The sequence below is a fragment of the Thamnophis elegans genome, chromosome 10 (genome assembly GCF_009769535.1).
Source record: "Thamnophis elegans isolate rThaEle1 chromosome 10, rThaEle1.pri, whole genome shotgun sequence".
In the NCBI taxonomy this organism is placed as follows: domain Eukaryota; kingdom Metazoa; phylum Chordata; class Lepidosauria; order Squamata; family Colubridae; genus Thamnophis; species Thamnophis elegans.
Genome location: NC_045550.1, coordinates 40,039,334 through 40,055,817, shown reverse-complemented (window position 1 = coordinate 40,055,817; position 16,484 = coordinate 40,039,334). Strand labels below are relative to the sequence as shown.

The 16,484-nt window shown below is 40.3% G+C and overlaps 1 protein-coding gene across 1 annotated transcript in view; it reads left to right on the top strand.

Moving 5' to 3' along the window:
• The window catches only part of DNER (delta/notch like EGF repeat containing), a 137,994-nt gene extending 123,408 nt beyond the window's left edge, over positions 1-14,586 (top strand). Inside the window, exons 9-13 of the mRNA XM_032224850.1 lie at positions 1,945-2,067; positions 5,001-5,114; positions 6,554-6,685; positions 11,532-11,778; positions 13,430-14,586. Coding sequence (XP_032080741.1) covers positions 1,945-2,067; positions 5,001-5,114; positions 6,554-6,685; positions 11,532-11,778; positions 13,430-13,541 — 728 coding nt within the window. The 3' untranslated portion in view covers positions 13,542-14,586. The remainder of the gene's footprint in view (positions 1-1,944; positions 2,068-5,000; positions 5,115-6,553; positions 6,686-11,531; positions 11,779-13,429) is intronic.
• The last annotated feature ends 1,898 nt before the right edge of the window (positions 14,587-16,484 follow it).

Genomic DNA, 16,484 nt, shown 5'->3' with positions numbered 1-16,484 from the left:
AAAATATTTTATATCTGTGGTCCTATATCAATAACAGAACAGTCTAATATTGAATTAATTATATCAAACGTTTTTATCTCTATTCTGTGTTAAGAGAAGAGTACAGAATAAAAGAAAATCTAATATATTCTCCTTCTCTTACTCTTCCATTTTTATCATATCCTTATTGGTACCTGGAGACTCTACTTTCATTGTAGGACCTACTGATTTCTCCCCCAACTTCTTTAGGGAGCATCCTAATACTAAAGAAATCACTTTGAGGAGTAGAATTTGTAGGATTGTGCATCTATGTTTATGTGTAATTGGGAGAATGGAATGTATTGGGAATCTCTATCAGAGGTGGGTTGCTCCTGGTTCGGCCCGGTTCAGCCAAACTGGTAGTAGTAATCTGGCCTGGGTCACAGAACCGGCAGCAACCCAGGCTGGCCAGGCCCCCGAACTGGTTCCCCGTTTTCCATTCCATTGCTGGCATCTTGTTTATTAATTTTTAATGGTCTTCGCTCATGCGCACAACCATTAACAGTGAATTGTGCATGCTCAAGCAACACGTCCAAAATGCACACATGAGCGAATAGGTACTGGTTTGCGTAGGAACACACCCCTGATCCCTATATACATTTCTGTGTATAATTCCACTGGGGGTCATTTGAATTCAGTCCATGTTTACTGAAGAAAAATAAATCACACCACTGTATTTATTGATAATAGTGGTTTCACATTTTAGTTGCAAAATATCTTTCATGAATGATATGTATGGAAAATGAAAGTTCTACTCACTTAAATATACACAGTGACCTGGAGCTGAAATGTAATATCCAGTAAGTAAAATGACAGCCACAATTCATCAGGATTGACAGCTGCTCAAATAGAGCTAGCAAGGAAATCCTGAACTAAACTGATAAAGGTATAATTGTGCTACTGTAAGGGCTAGTCAGTGTTGCTCCTATATATGAGGAGACAATATTAGGTCAGTATTGATAGGAATAAAAACTTACCTTATGAATAGGTATTAGACTAAGTAATTACCTTCACTATGTTACTCTGGATAAATTATACCAGAGCACTTTACATGGCATATACATAGTAATGTTTTGGATGATGTGTAAACATAGCCAATATGTGGTAGAAAATAAAGAGTTTCTAGTATTAAAAAAATAATGTGACCTACTTCCTTAGCTATGATTTCTTGAATAAATCATAATTGGCTGGGTTCACACAATGCTTGCCACACATCATATATCATTCATTATAGTGCCTGGCTTCAGAAAGCATGTTAACCCATAGACAGACAAACCATATTGTGGCTTAAGATGATATATGTACTCAGTCTCTGAATGTGCAGTCAGCATAGTTTATTGAACAACTGTACACACTGTATGCTAACTGAATTTTGTCAGTTTCTGGACTGTGAAATAGCTTTCTTGCTTGTTCTATTGACCATTGACCTATTGTACAATGGTACAATCATAGCTGTACGTTCATGGTTCCCTGCATTTATCTGTCTCAAGGATGAGAAAACTTGACTATGAATCTTTATGTACATTTAAACATTCTCCATTGAATTATAAGTTGGTGTGAGAGCTTATTTCAAGATAAAGTGATGTCACTATGATTTCTACATACTTCATATTATACCAATTGCAATGGAAGAATGATTTTTGCAAAAATATTACTGCACTGGAAAGTGAATAGTCTCTAATTTCTAATAAAGCTTGTTCTTCTTTAAGAGAAAAATGTATTTGTGGCTATTTAACATATAAAGTAGACAAGAAGATCTATTTAACATCCAAATCTTTTAATGTCCATTCAGAAGTATTTTAAAGCTATATCTGGGCATTTTTATAAATAGCAATTTCATCCCATTTATGAGAGGAATTCCACTATTTTCTGACAAAGATGTTGGTAATATATATTCCTTCTTTAAAATTTCTGTTGTGCTTTTAGGTTACCATGGTCTTTACTGTGAGGAGGAATATAATGAGTGTCATTCAGCCCCTTGTCAGAATGGAGCTACCTGCCGAGATCTTGTCAATAGCTATGACTGTGTATGTCTTCCTGAATATGAAGGTGAGCAATACTATTTTAAAAGAAATTGATTTATAGATTACTGTAAATCCACCCAATAAATGTATGTGCATAATTTAAAATTCACCATTCACCAGACAAATCACTTCATGGACATTTCAGACTCTAGTGCTAAACAGATTTGGATGCAACAGCATTTTCCCCCTAGACTATTATACTACGTGACCTAAATTAACAACGGTAAATTGATAATTGCCTTGACTCTGAAACACAATTAATTACATTTTCTGATTAGGACAAAGATTGGTCTCTGACCTAAAAAGGGAATTATTTGAAATGGAGAGTAGCAATTGAATGGGCAAATAGAAGCAGTCTTTTCATTCAGAGAGGTGTATTATGGTTTTTAAAAACAAATAGAAAAATGTGTGAATGTCTAATCGAACAGTTTGTGTGCATATGTTGTGTTTGCCACAAAAAATAAAGGGGAAAAAAAGACTTTTGAAATGCCAATCAAAAAGAGCAAGGAAATGCCTCTTGTTGAATTGCTGGTTGTGATTCCAGAGATAGTAAAGTAAATTGGTCAGTTATGGGCTGTCTAAACAAAAAACCTGCCACCCTCATTTTGAAAGTGTAGACCACTACTATCCCCTCTCCTGTCCTTGAAAACTTTCAGTATATACCCGGCTGGACCTAAAAGTTAGAGGAATCACTCACTTCAGGTTTACCCTTCAATATCACCTTAAAGAGAGTATGCTAAATGTTAAATACAATGTCACTGGAGCATGATCAGAAATAACTATTGAGTGTATATTAGAATCACAAAAACATAGAAAATTGATGGCAGAAAAAGACCTAGTGTTCCACCAAATCTGCCTTTTGTGTTTTCTTTTAAATGTATTTATTGTTTTTAATTACCGTATTTTCACGACCATAAGCCGCATCGGGTTATAAGCCGCAGTATCAGTTAACGTTAATTTTTCAAACTTTTTTTCATATATAAAGCGCACCGGGTTATAAGCCTCACGGTTTTTTTGCAACATTCACGCTAAAGTGCCGGCATGACTTTGAAGGGCTGGCTTGCCACGTTTCCCCGGAGCGCTCAGGCTCCTTCTCTGGGCAGAGTTGGAGCCTTTCCTCCTCCTCCTCCTCCTCCCAACGGAGGGGCGCCCTAAAAAAAAAAAAGAAAGGAGCCAAGCCGTTCCAGAGATGTGAAGGGAAGCTCTGGGCGAGAAAGCGGCTTTCAAAGCTCCGTCGAGCCCCGCGTGTGGATTTATTTATTATTTGCTCGGGGATCCATATCCGGGCCACCTGTTCCTCCGGGGGCAGCCCAAGCCTTTGAGCGGGGAGCGGAGCTTTCTCCCGAAACGGCGCTTCTGCTCCCCTTTGGCACTTAGCTCTGGGAGAAAAATGGAGCGTGACGGACTTTCCAGCGCGTATGAGAAGCTGATCCGGGAGAGCTGGCAGAAAGTGAGCAACAGCCCCCTGGAGCACAGCGTCGTCCGCGCGGAAGGCAATCCAGTCTTTATAAAGGAGCTGATCTCTTCTCTTCTCTCTCTCTCTTTCTTTCTCTCCCCCCCATCCTCTCTCTCCGGCTCTCCTTTTGTTCTGCTCCCCCCCCCACCGTTTTGCTTACAAAGCAAGAACGATCAAGCGGCGGGGCGTAGAAGCTTGAGGGGGGGGGAGAGAGAGAGACCACGGCCAATGTCGGCTGGCACAGCAACCGGATTTCTGGCTCCGAAGATGCTCTTACGGGCTGCCTCATTCGCCGCTCCACCCTGAGAGCTTGGTAAAAAAATAATAAGGGGGGGGCACCGTTCATCCCTTCTGCAATACAGAGGCGGGGGGGCGCGGCAGGGGGGGAATCCTGCCGCTCCTAATCAACTAAGGTCTGGTGGCTTCCAAGCTTCAGGCAGGTACCACCGGATCCATCAGCCCCTCCCAGCCCTCCCCCCTGCCAGCAGACCTGGTCCGGGAAAGACGGCAGAGAGGAAAAGAGAGAAAGAGAAAGAGGGAGGGAGAAAGAGGAAGTATAGAGAAAGCAGGAGGCTTCCCGCATCCGCGCGATGCTTTGAACCCGAATTGGAGGGGGGGCGTCCCGAGAGACGCGTCCCGCACGACGCCTCTAACCCGGATTGGGTGGGGTGGGGGGAGAAAACGGGGCGAGGGTCTGTCTGGTGGGTGGGCTCCGCTGGCAAATAAAACCCGGGGGGAAAATGGGTCAGTTGAACAATGCGTCAATGCAGGGGTGGAGGGAAAGCCTGGGCTGGGGCTAATGGGGCTTGTATTCCTCTACCCCAACTGGCCGGGGGCTGCTGCTGGGGCTGGTAGTCCGGCCAGCCAGCCAGCCAGCCAGCTGCAGGCTTGGCTTTCGATCTGGACTTCCTACCAAGCGGGGGGGGGGGGGCTCAGAAACGGGCGCTCAGCCCAGCCGTCCTCGTGCTTCAAGTTTGAGCGTCAAATCGGGAGGGAGAGATTTTCGATCTTTTTCCATATATAAAGCGCACCGGGTTATAAGCCGCACTGCCGGTTTTTTATCAAATTTTAGGATTTTCAGTGCGGCTTATAGTCGTGAAAATACGGTATTTTAATTTTTTTTAATTTTATAACATAATATCCTAGTGAACAAGAAACCAAACCATAACCTAGAACAAACTTTATGATCACATAAAAAACAGTATATTCTCTATCAATCAGATGCTGATACACCATATTTATATATTCTAATGTTTTTATCCTTCGCCATCCTCTGAAAAAGTTATGCAGTGGAGAATATTTAGAAGCTACAACTGGTCCAGAATATGACAGCATGGACAATTATAGGCATGTCACAGTTTACTCATGTAACATCTCTGTTCCATGAGCTTCACTGGATGTTGCAATTTGCTTTTACTATTGTATGCTGTTCAGAGTTGTCATGGAATTGGAAAGCCTTGCAAATTTTATAACTAAATAATTTTTTCATGTATTATTCTCAGGAAGACACTGTGAATTATATAAAGATCCTTGTGTAAACATCAGCTGTCAGAATGGTGGGACTTGTGACAGCGAAGGGGTAAATGCTACCTGTATCTGTGCACCTGGATTTACAGGTACGTTTTTTGAAAATTGCACAATATCCAGAGATATTTATAAAAACGCAGAAGTAAAGTAAATGTAAAATGTATTAGCTTGCACCTGCACTACTTATTATCCCAACAAATTAGTGCACAGTTTAGATAACAGTACCTTATTCTGAACTAAAAGAAACATAGCAATAACAATATTTGTGATGTTTTGATTTGTATAGTAAAAAATGTATGAAAGTGAGAAGATCTTCCATAAAGGGAATTCAATTAAGGTTGCCATTTACAGCCGTATCTTTCTTTTTATTTATGCTAACTGATTCTTTAATCTCTTTCTGATTGGTTGACTGCTTCAAGACAACCTTTTCATAATTCTTTGTTGACTCAAATTTGGGTAGGCTGTTTTTGTATATGGGGCAAGGATAATACTTTGGCACATTTTTCAAAGTACAGGTATTCTTGACTTACAATCATTTGTTTAGTGACTGTTCAAAGCTACAGTGTCACTGAAGAAAGTGACTTACTTATAACTAGTCCTTACACTTAATACTGTTGTATTCTTCATGGTCACATAATCATATGTTGGGAGCTTGGCTCCATACATACTGGTTGCATGTATTTACAATGGTTGCAATATTCTGGATCTTTTGATCACATTTGCGACCTTCCCAGATGGTTTCTAACGAGCAAAGTTAATGGGGGAAGCTGTATTCGTTTAAGGAGCTCATGATTCACTTAACAATTGCTTAATAACCAAAAAAGCTCATACAATTGGATGCAACTTAAACACCTTGCTTAACATCGGATATTCTGGTTCCAGTTGTTGTAAGTTGAGGACTACCTGTATCAAGAAGATAAGGAATCCAACCACAGATTTCTGCTCTCATGTCTGTTTTGGTCCTTTAAAACAGCCTCCTTGAAACTAGGGTTCTTCAGAAAAACTTATTAAACCTAACTAATCTAGTTGTGACTAGATATATGGGAAATGCAACCAATACAACTGAAGGACACCAGTTTGGGAACAATGGTTTCAAAAATTAATTTTCTAGAATAAATCTTCCTAATTCAGAATTCTTTAGAGCAAATTCTGTTGAAACAGACATTTTCAAAAGAAGCTTTGTTCTGATCACAGTACAGCAATCTTATTTCATTCAAGCTTTTTTCTAGATGCTTGATTGCTTTCATCTGCAGATTTTGGCTGTATTGTCATTGTTTTATTCTTCTGTGCAACCCTAGGGGGTGTCTTGGGCTGTTGTTTTAGAAGCAAATAATATGAAGTGAAAGTGATAGCTGACAAAAAGGACACAGCTGTATTGCTTCTAACAAGGAATATGTTACTTTTTAGTCACAGATACAAATATAGAAATATATATATACAAATCAACATGATATGTAGAAAGATCACCATGTATACCATTTTACTTCTACAGTTGCAATAGAAAACTGTCTTTCTTACCTGTTTTAAGGTGAAGAATGTGACATCAACATAAATGACTGTGAGAGTAACCCTTGTCGCCATGGAGGACTGTGCATAGATCAACCTAATGGCTATAATTGCCATTGCCCACGCGGATGGGTTGGTGCAAACTGTGAAATACGTGAGTATATTTATTACTACTTGAACCATAGAAGTATTGTTTTTACGTAACATATTTATTTTAGTATTTAATCAAATAGAGTTAACAGGAGTTTGTAATGTCATCATAACACACTCTGCACAGTATGTCTCCCATAATACTATAACTGTGGCAGTTCTTTGCAGACTTCATGTCTGAATGTAGTTGAAATTCCTGAGGACTTAGAAAAGGATTTCCTACAAAATTATGGTCCCAGACATTAATGCAGTTTTTAAAAAATAATAGTAAGTAGCAAATACTTCCAAAAAAGCATGTGTGGATCATGACACTGTTGGAATATTCTGTCTAATCTAATCTATGTTAAGCTTCCAGGAACCAGTGCTAGAAGTATCCTAGGAATTCATATCTTATTGTCTGCCCAGCTTTTTAATAGCTGTGATTGACTTTATATTCCATGTATATGGAAAAACTGTAAAGTGGTACCCTTTTACAGTTGCCCCTGATTTTATATATTGCTTTTTAATTTTATTTACTTCATAGGATATTATAAATGGGAAATGTAGTGTTGGTATATAAACTATAAGTAGTTTGCAAGTGATTTCAACTTAAACCAGTTCAACAATTAACCAATAAAAGCAAAATTGTCCTCTAAATTGCATAGACATTTTGATATGAGTTGAAAAGCACCCACTTCTACTGAGGTTTAAAAGTACCACATAACTTTTATGAGATGACATTAAACTAAAAAAAAACAGAATCTTTTCCAATTTTTTGCTTATGATTTATAACAAAGAAGCTAGTCCATATGCAATTTTCAGATGGTAACATCTTCCCTCATCTATATACTACTAAAATTCTAATATCTGTTTGTTTGTACCTTCAATTCAGAGGTGGGTTCCTACTGGTTCAACCCAGTTCAGCTAAGTAGGAAGTAACTCGGCTGGACACGTGTCTGAACCGGTTCTATCAGCGGCACCATAGGTGCCGCCATCTTGTTTTTTGCTTCTGTGCATGCGCACATAGCATGCATCAAGCATGCATGTGCACAAAGCATGTCCCTGAGCGAACTGGCAGTAAAAGAAGCCAGAACCCACCCTTGCTTTGATTTTGTAAAATTGGATATGCGGCATGGATCCTGGCATTCTGCAAATTAACCCACTTGAGTTGTCTTGTTTCAACAACTGTTGCCCTCAGAAATCATCCTTCCTCTTTCTTGGCTGACCTGTGGAATTACCTGCCAGTATGCTGAGGGGAGGAGGAATAAAGGGAGCCATAGATCGCAAAGAAAATGCACCCTTGCTCCTCATCACAGCATGTCCCCAAGGGTCCTCTCTCTCCAGTGATGGAAGGGCTGACCTGCCAGCTTCAGTTCCTACCTACCTCACCAGCAGGCATCCAAGTCATTCATGTCTCCTTTATAACAATGCTTTCTAACATTTTAGAGTAGTGATGTCTAGTTTTCAAGAAAAAGCAAACATAAAACTCAATATAAATTAAAAGAGATAAGACTTGTATTGCTGGCTAGGGATTCTATAATGAATAGCTGCATGTTCGGGTCAACTGAATAGAAATAGCTCATATTTTCCCATTTTATCCTACTGATAAATAGAACAAATGAATTAAGTCCTACAGATACAATACCTCATCCTCAATCCATTTTACTGCAGGAAAGTGGTATGAAAAGCTTGAGGAAACTTTCCTCTCTTAATCATAAAATTCATTCTTCCAAGCTGCTATATTTTAAGAAATGACATGCAGTAGTCGTTCACCTCTGCATCCTCGGTTCTGTGACTTTTCACTGCATTATTTATTTTTGAGTAGGTTTGAACTAAAGAATAAACCAACATTCTACACAAGGTTTTCCTAACTCACCTAGATTTAACAAGTAAAAGGCCATTAATTCATCCATAGTATAATTAGTATGGGAAGGCTAAAAATAATATTGTAGCTGTGTAAAATTTATATTAGGTTTTGTTAGCATCTGGGGTGTAGTTACGAGTTTTTTTCTCATTTCTAATGTGTGTTTTGTTATGAGTCTGGAAACTATCCAAGGGTGAATGACAATTTATTTCAGTGATAGACAATAGGCTGACTGACAGCTGGATTTAATATCCTGAGACATAAAATAATCCTTGAAAAATGCATTCTATGCAGTGCTTCAGTATTATGTATTGTAATGACAATATTATGCAAGTTGTAAGAAAGAGATAGATTGCCGGGACCATATGCCTTTATTGCCTACTGAAGCTGATCTTCTATGATAGCAAAAAGTTCAAAACCTTAGTTTAATCCAATATTTAAAAAACTTCACAGGTTTAATATAGATTACAAATAACAGTGAGATGTAGCCCAAAAGGGAACATTACTTTATTTGAGCTATTCTTCCATCTTGAAGGGTCCTTGGTGCTCTCTGAGCTTGTTTGTTTTCAAGCAGATGTTTCATTATCATACATTTCATCTTCCTAATTAGGTAACATCATCAGTGCTAGTACTTTTCCACCTTACCAGATTCATTCCTGAAAGAACGAGAAATGCAAATACAGTTTTAACTGAAAAGTAGTCTGAATAGATACCAAATCCTGTAATTGTCTTGGGCCACAGGTCACTTTCAGACTTGTGTGGACAAACCATACATGTGAATAGAATAGAACAGAACAGAACACAGAACAAAATTCTTTTTTGGCTAAGCGAGAAGGAAAAGAAGTAGTCTAGAAGCTGTTTAGTGAAATGGAAGCACCCTGTAAAAAAAAAAAAAAATCTCACGAGTTCAACTTCCATGGACAAAACAGTGAGGAACACGACGGAGTTGCACGTCTCGGGTAGGATGTGTGTCTCGCAGCCCAACTCCTCCCACCCCGCCCCAATGCTAACAGAATCCAGGCTGCTTCCCTTCTCTACTGTCTCTTTAGCGAGATGGGTGGCAGGTTGAGTGGGGGGGAAATGAGAGGTGTGCTGTCACTTCTCCCCCACTCACTGGGCATGGCAGGCTTCCTCTGCAGCTTCCAAGCCAGGGCAGTGAGATGACGAAGGGTGAAACGTTCACCCCTGGGGATGAATCAGATGCTTCACTGGAGAAACGGACCCATGCCAGCCCACGCTTCCTAAACCTCTTGCTCCCCAGATCGTCTGCCTTGTAAAGAGAGCCCAACCTAACGCAAATGCTGCCTCCAGCCACCTCTTCATCCTGGTGAAACTACGTTTTGAAAGGATGATGTGGGGGGGGGGAGATTTCCTGCACATCGGCAGTGGCGTCTTCTCACAAGGCTTCTTCTGACATCCCCAGTTATATAGATTTCCATGCCTTCCTTTACGGGATGTTGCTTCGCACCTGGGACATCGGGAGAAGCCCTGTGAGGAGACGCCACTGCCAATGTGCAGGAAATCCTCCCCCACTGCAGATCATCCTTTCAAAACGTAGTTTCACCAGGATGAAGAGGTGGCTGGAGGCAGCATTTGCAGTGGGGGAGGATTTCCTGCACATTGGCAGTGGCGTCTCCTCACAGGGCTTCTCCCGATGTCCCAGGTGCGAAGCAACATCCCGTAAAGGAAGGCATGGAAATCTATATAACTGGGGATGTCAGAAGAAGCCTTGTGAGAAGACGCCACTGCCGATGTGCAGGAAATCTCCCCCCCCCACCTTCAGATAGTCTTGTGGGGTGGCCGGAAAGGTCTTCAATAAACTTTGTCTGTATCTCTGCAGGCAGCAGTGTCGGCAGCATCTCCTCGCAGGGCTCATTCTTCCTTCTCTCTGGCTGATTCTCAAATATTTCCAGCAAAACACTGCCAAGAGAGGGAAGTATATCTTCTCCTTCCCTTGCCAAACTTTGTGTGTAGGCGTAACGTTTCACAAAGCTCCTTAATCCGCAGCTGCAGGCTCCCTCGCTTTGTGTTTTTTATACACATACCGACATAGCCACCCTTCCCGGGAATACCATTTCCCACTCCCAAGATTCCGTTTCCAAGGAAAGAAGAGCACTGGGGGCGCACTGGACATTTCCTGCCCTGACTCCTTTCAGCCTCAACTTTGCTCCTGAAACCCTGCAGGCCATTTCTCTGCTTAAGCTCAGCCGAAGGGAGGGGGGGCTGAGGGCAAGGGTGAGATGAAGCTGATTGCTTCCCCTTTGCCTCCTCTCCCAAAAGCAGTCTCGTGCACAGCCACTTTTGCAGCAGGAGACTCAAGCCAGCCTTCCGAAGGGTATTGTAGCAGCAGCTATCCACAATTTTTTTACCCTTATTTTGTCACAATCCATGTGGCTCACTGGGCCACGTGGGTCAGCACGAAATAATGATTAAAAAATTGTGGATAACTGCTGCTACAGTACCCTTTAGAAGGCAAGTGCAAGGCACGTGGGGTGCAACACTTGGCCTCCTGCTGCTTTTTGCGCCGTAATCGATGGCAAAAGCAGCTGCACTTGCTGGAGGCCACGGCCTGAGCAGCACCTGCAAATCAGCTGTTTTTTGAATGGCAGCCGGATCGGCTCAACTGATCCGATTAAGGAGCTGAGAAGCGCTGAGGTGACCGGGGAAGGGAAGGGCTTCCTCCTGTACTTGCCACGGCACCCTTTCACTAGGGCTTATTTTCAGGGGAGGGCGTATATTTATACCACCTCAAAAACCAGGCAAAAACCAGGCCTGGGCTTATTAGCAGGACATGTCGTATTTTCGGGGAAACACGGTAGCACTTTTGTTCCAACTGTGGTCATAAGTCAAAGACTACCTGTAGTTCTTTGCTAGCTTTGTAGGCCTTTATGCAGATTAGTATGCCTTCAAAAGAATGAGCAGAGAGTGAAGTGGAATGAGCTTTTTGTGGCATAGGGAAATGGAAGTGCTATTAATACCATCATTGTTTTTTTCCTCACTCTTCTAGATCTACAGTGGAAATCAGGGCATGTGGCTGAGAGTCTGACAAATATGCCTCGGCATTCTCTGTATATCATAATTGGAGCCCTGTGTGTCGCGTTTGTCCTGATGTTGATCATTCTCATTGTGGGGATCTGTCGCATCAGTCGTATTGAATACCAAGGTTCATCTAGGCCAGCCTATGAAGAATTCTACAACTGTAGGAGCATTGACAGTGACTTCAGCAGTGCTATTGCTTCTATCCGACATGCCAGGTATGCTTGGGGGAAACAGAACACTGTTTTTGAAGAAACAGCAACTTGGATGAAAAACCAATTCATGCTATAAGAGACAATGATAGAATGCTTCTGCATAAAAAATTTTGAAGAATGAAAAAATAACTATGTTAGTGAATAAGCCTACGCTACTGCCTGTAGCCTGAGCTTTATCTATTCCTTAAAAAAATGCCCTTGGCTTATACAAGCTTTTTAATATATAACTTGCCTTCTGCAATTTGGGAGCCACACTACCTGATGTGCAGGTCATTTTTGACTGGTTAATATTGTTTTCCTAGTGTATACACATTCAGGCACAAACATATTCCTATGGCCAAGCAGTAGTTAAATAAGAAATATAACCATTCAATCACTATAGAGTAACATTTTATTCCTATATATCTTTAACATGCAAAACTAGGTTATAAACTCAACAGTGATAGTCTTCATGAATTGCCATTTTAAACTTTATGGATCATGCAAGATCAAACCTTCATAGACTTGTTACCAACTGCAATTTAGAGCAAGAACCTCACAGAACCTATGCAATCAATCTGTTTCCACTTTGGTTAACTCTGTTTGAGATTACTCGCTTTCAAACTGCTCTGTGGGAAGGATCTGGAGCACAAGATAGGAGCTTTCCCCATCATATAGTAGCACTCGGGTCCCGAATGCTGATTGTCAGCCCAGCATTTTAACCACATGAGCCACTACATTCCACTTGCCTAAGGTAGAAGTAGAGTTTATAATTGCCTGATGCTTTAACCACTATGCAAAACTATCCCTCTTTATATACTGTGTGTATATATATGTATGTATGTTTGTGTGTGTGTGTGTGTGTGTGCGCACACACACACACACACACACACAGTATATGAATATACATATTTAGATATACTGTATATACAGTATATGTATATACATATTTAGATTCATACAGTCTATTGCCACCCAATTTCCAGAACTCTGGGTACTCATATTGTCACATAATTAAACTTTTCATATTAAGCTTCAGGTCAAGCGGGATGTATCTCAATCTAAATAAGTGGTTCCCAACCTTTTTTTGGCCATGCCCCACCTAAGCATCTCTAAAATCCTAATGCCCTCCCCCCCCCCCCGCCCGTGACATATAATTCTTACTTTACTGAAAAAGTGCACTCTGCTCACACGGAGAAAGCCTAAAAGGCCATTAACTTGGTTTAAACAAGGTTCAAATTGCCCCCATTTAAAATCAAATGGCCCCCCTGTGGGGCATGGGAAGCACTGATCTAAATGGTGTATCTATGCCCATCACCCCACAAACAAGAATAAAGTAGTGACTAAAAAGGTAGGGACAAGTACACGGATTTGTATATATTTGAGGTGTTGTTTCAAAGTCTGATCTTTAGACCCTCACTTCCCATGTGTAGCTAGCAACAGTACTATTTAGGATTAATTATAGTGTACAATTGATCACATAAGCTTTTACAGTTTCATTATAAGTATTTTAATATATGGAATTACACTATAAAATTTTGAAGTAGAGTTTTAGAATTACAACTTTTGAATGTTGAAAATAATGATCTTGTAGATTAATGCCAGGAAGATAGATGTATTTATATGTATTACTCCACTACGACTTTTGTCTTCACTTGCTTTTTTTGAATTTTAGATTTGGAAAGAAATCTCGCCCTGCAATGTATGATGCAACTCCAATTGCTTATGAAGATTACAGCCCTGATGACAAGCCTTTGGTTACACTGATTAAAACAAAAGATTTGTAAACTATTTAACAGTCGTTTTGGGGAGGGGATTATTTTTCAAAAGGATGGGCTACTGAATTAATTCAATATTTTTAAGATGAAGCAAGTGTATGAAAATTAAAATGTTTAGCTGCTCCAGAATTTTCTGTAGATTATTTAAGAACAGGTTTTCTGCAGCTTTTTGTTTGAAGGAAATATTTTAAACTGAATTTGTGAAATTTATTATTTCTCTTTTAATGTACTTCAGCATTAGAAACTCTAATCTTAACAAGTAGTGTGTTGTTGCTTTTACCAATCTCAGATGAGTACAGGCAGAATATGATATGTTAAGCAATGAAAATTTCTCCTTAATGTAACAGTGGCAGCATTCTTAGTAGACTTAGGAAAAATGTAAAACTTGATATATTCATTATTGGAAAAAATGAAGTCCGAAATGTTTGTGTTTGTGAAAAGGAATTTAGTAAAAATTATTATTCTTAAACTGAATGAATTAGCTTTCTCCCTCTTTTGTGCATGGATAATCTTTCTGTATTATGTTCCTGAAGCCTGCTAAAATTTGGCCTTGAGTTGGTGTTTGTCATTTTTGTAATGGTATTCAAGGTAAGCTTTGTAAAAATTAATATATCATTGAAGTGCCTATTAAGGCAAAAAAGGGGTTGTTCCTGTTGCTTTGAAATTAATTTTGGTTGATTTCATAATGTTGAGGATTAGATCTTTGTATTGGAATCATGTTTTCTTTAAAAAGTCCAGGTTTTTTTAACAGTGCAAGTAAACAAAACATATAATTTGAACAGTTTGTCTCTCAAATGTTAACGTAAAGTATTACTTTTGTTTACAATATTGTGTAATTCTCATAGTACATCTTATTTACACATGTGGGATTTTGTGGCTCTATTTGACTGCTTATGTGTTTCAAGATTTTTGCTCATTTCAAAGATTATTGAATAAATGTGACCAATTCAAGTGGCATCTCATTTGTTTTGCCTTCAGCTGTTACGGCTAGTGAGTGCCCTTGAATGTAAGCCATATGCCTTATAATTATAATGTAAACCAGTCATAGTGTCTTGAGAACCAGTACCATTTTATTTATATATTTTGAACATTTTAAAATGTAACATATTTTTGGTTTGTATAATGTGGAGTTGGCTCATATTGTTTGTAATATGAGCAACTTCCATTTAGCACAAGTGTGGATTTTGAACACAATATAATCATGTGATAGGGACTGTTTTCCTTCATCTCAAAACAAAACCTACAGATGCACAACTTTCATTTTCTACTATATTTTTCTTTGCTTTCTTATTTCCTGCTGAATGGTGGTTTTTTTTTCTGTGCTTCAAAATATGCAATATTTATTAACTAAGTATGCCCAAGGTAGTTATATTTTATTAAGAGAGTAATATCTTTAGTAAGGTCTTTAAGTAGTTGTCATATACCCATTATTTTGAGGGATCTGAAGTAGTCAGGATGAATGGACCAGATACCCAGAATGTAATGGTTATTGTAGACAGTAGTCTACAATGACCATTACAGCACTCTATTCTTTGGTATGCTTAATTTGATAGATGAGTTGAAAGCACTTAGAGAGCAATGCATTAGGGATACAATAGTGGGAAAAGACCTAAAGTTTACATCTCATAGGGAGACCAAATGGCAGTGGGGAGGAGAAGTAAGGCCAGCAGATAGAAAAGAGAGAGAGAGAAAGAGAGAGTAATTGAATATAAACAATCAAAAGTTCTTGTCTGTGTGTACTGATTAATACAGGATAACTCATAGGATGTTGTTTCACTACCGTGTTTCCCTGAAAATATGATATGGTCTTATTTTCTTTTTACCTACAAAATATGGCTTGGACTTTATTATGGGGGAAGGGTTTATTGTTTTGGGCGGCTTGGGCGCATGCTCTATGGTTGTACGCTCTGCAGACAGCTGGCCCACAACCATAGAGCATGTGCCCAGAGCGGCCACTGCCAAAAGACTCGGGTTGGAAGCTGCGGAAAAAGCCAGGGTGGGATGGCGGTAGCGATGAATGTGCCTTGGCTCCTTAATGAGAACTGGGCCATGCATCATGAGGCTGGGAGGTGGGTATGCGAAAGGGAACAGCTGCACAACCCCCCTGTCCAGCCATGCAGAGCACCATTAACTGGCATTTGGAAGGCGCCAAGCCGCGGGATCCGGGCGCGACAAACAGGTACTCACACGGCTTGGTAATACCCCTAGGTCAGTGAATGGTGCTGTGCCCGGATGCAAAGGAGGTTTGCTGGGTGGCTGCTCGTGAGCGTGGTCACTTCATGGCTGTTGTGTTGTGCTGCTGCAACAGCACAACGCAGCCATTCGCCCATAAGGCTGTGCCCGGCTCTTTGGGAGCCCGCTCGCAAGAGAGCAGTCACCCAGCAACCCCCCTCTTCAGCTAGGCACAGTGCTGCTCACCAACCTAATGGTATCCCGAGGGCACCAAGCAATGCAATCACCTTTGCCTCCCTCCAGGTTTCCGCGGTTTGGCACCTTTGGGATACTGCTAGGTTGGTGAGCAGTGCTCTGCCTGGCCGAATGTGAGGGTTGTCCATGGGGCTTATATGTAGGGGGGGCTTATAATTTTGCCCACTAGAAAAATGTGGCATGGCTGTATTATGAGGACATGTCGTATTTTCGGGGAAACACGGTAGCATCCTCACCTTATTTCTCAGTTGCAGCTGAAGTGGGATAAAATATGTTGTATTTTTAGTAAAATAATTGCAGAGAGACATGGTCAGAGACATCTGCTTGAATCCTAAGTGGACAACTGCCAACTGAAGTAGACAGCATGGATTAGATGGAACAGTTTTAGGACATAATTATACCAATATATCATTTTTAGAAGCTGCATAACAATTCTAAATGGCATTTCTGTATCATTATCATTCTATTATGGAGTTGAAGAGAACTGCTACTCGGTATGTTCATGGCTGTGATTTATGTTGTCCA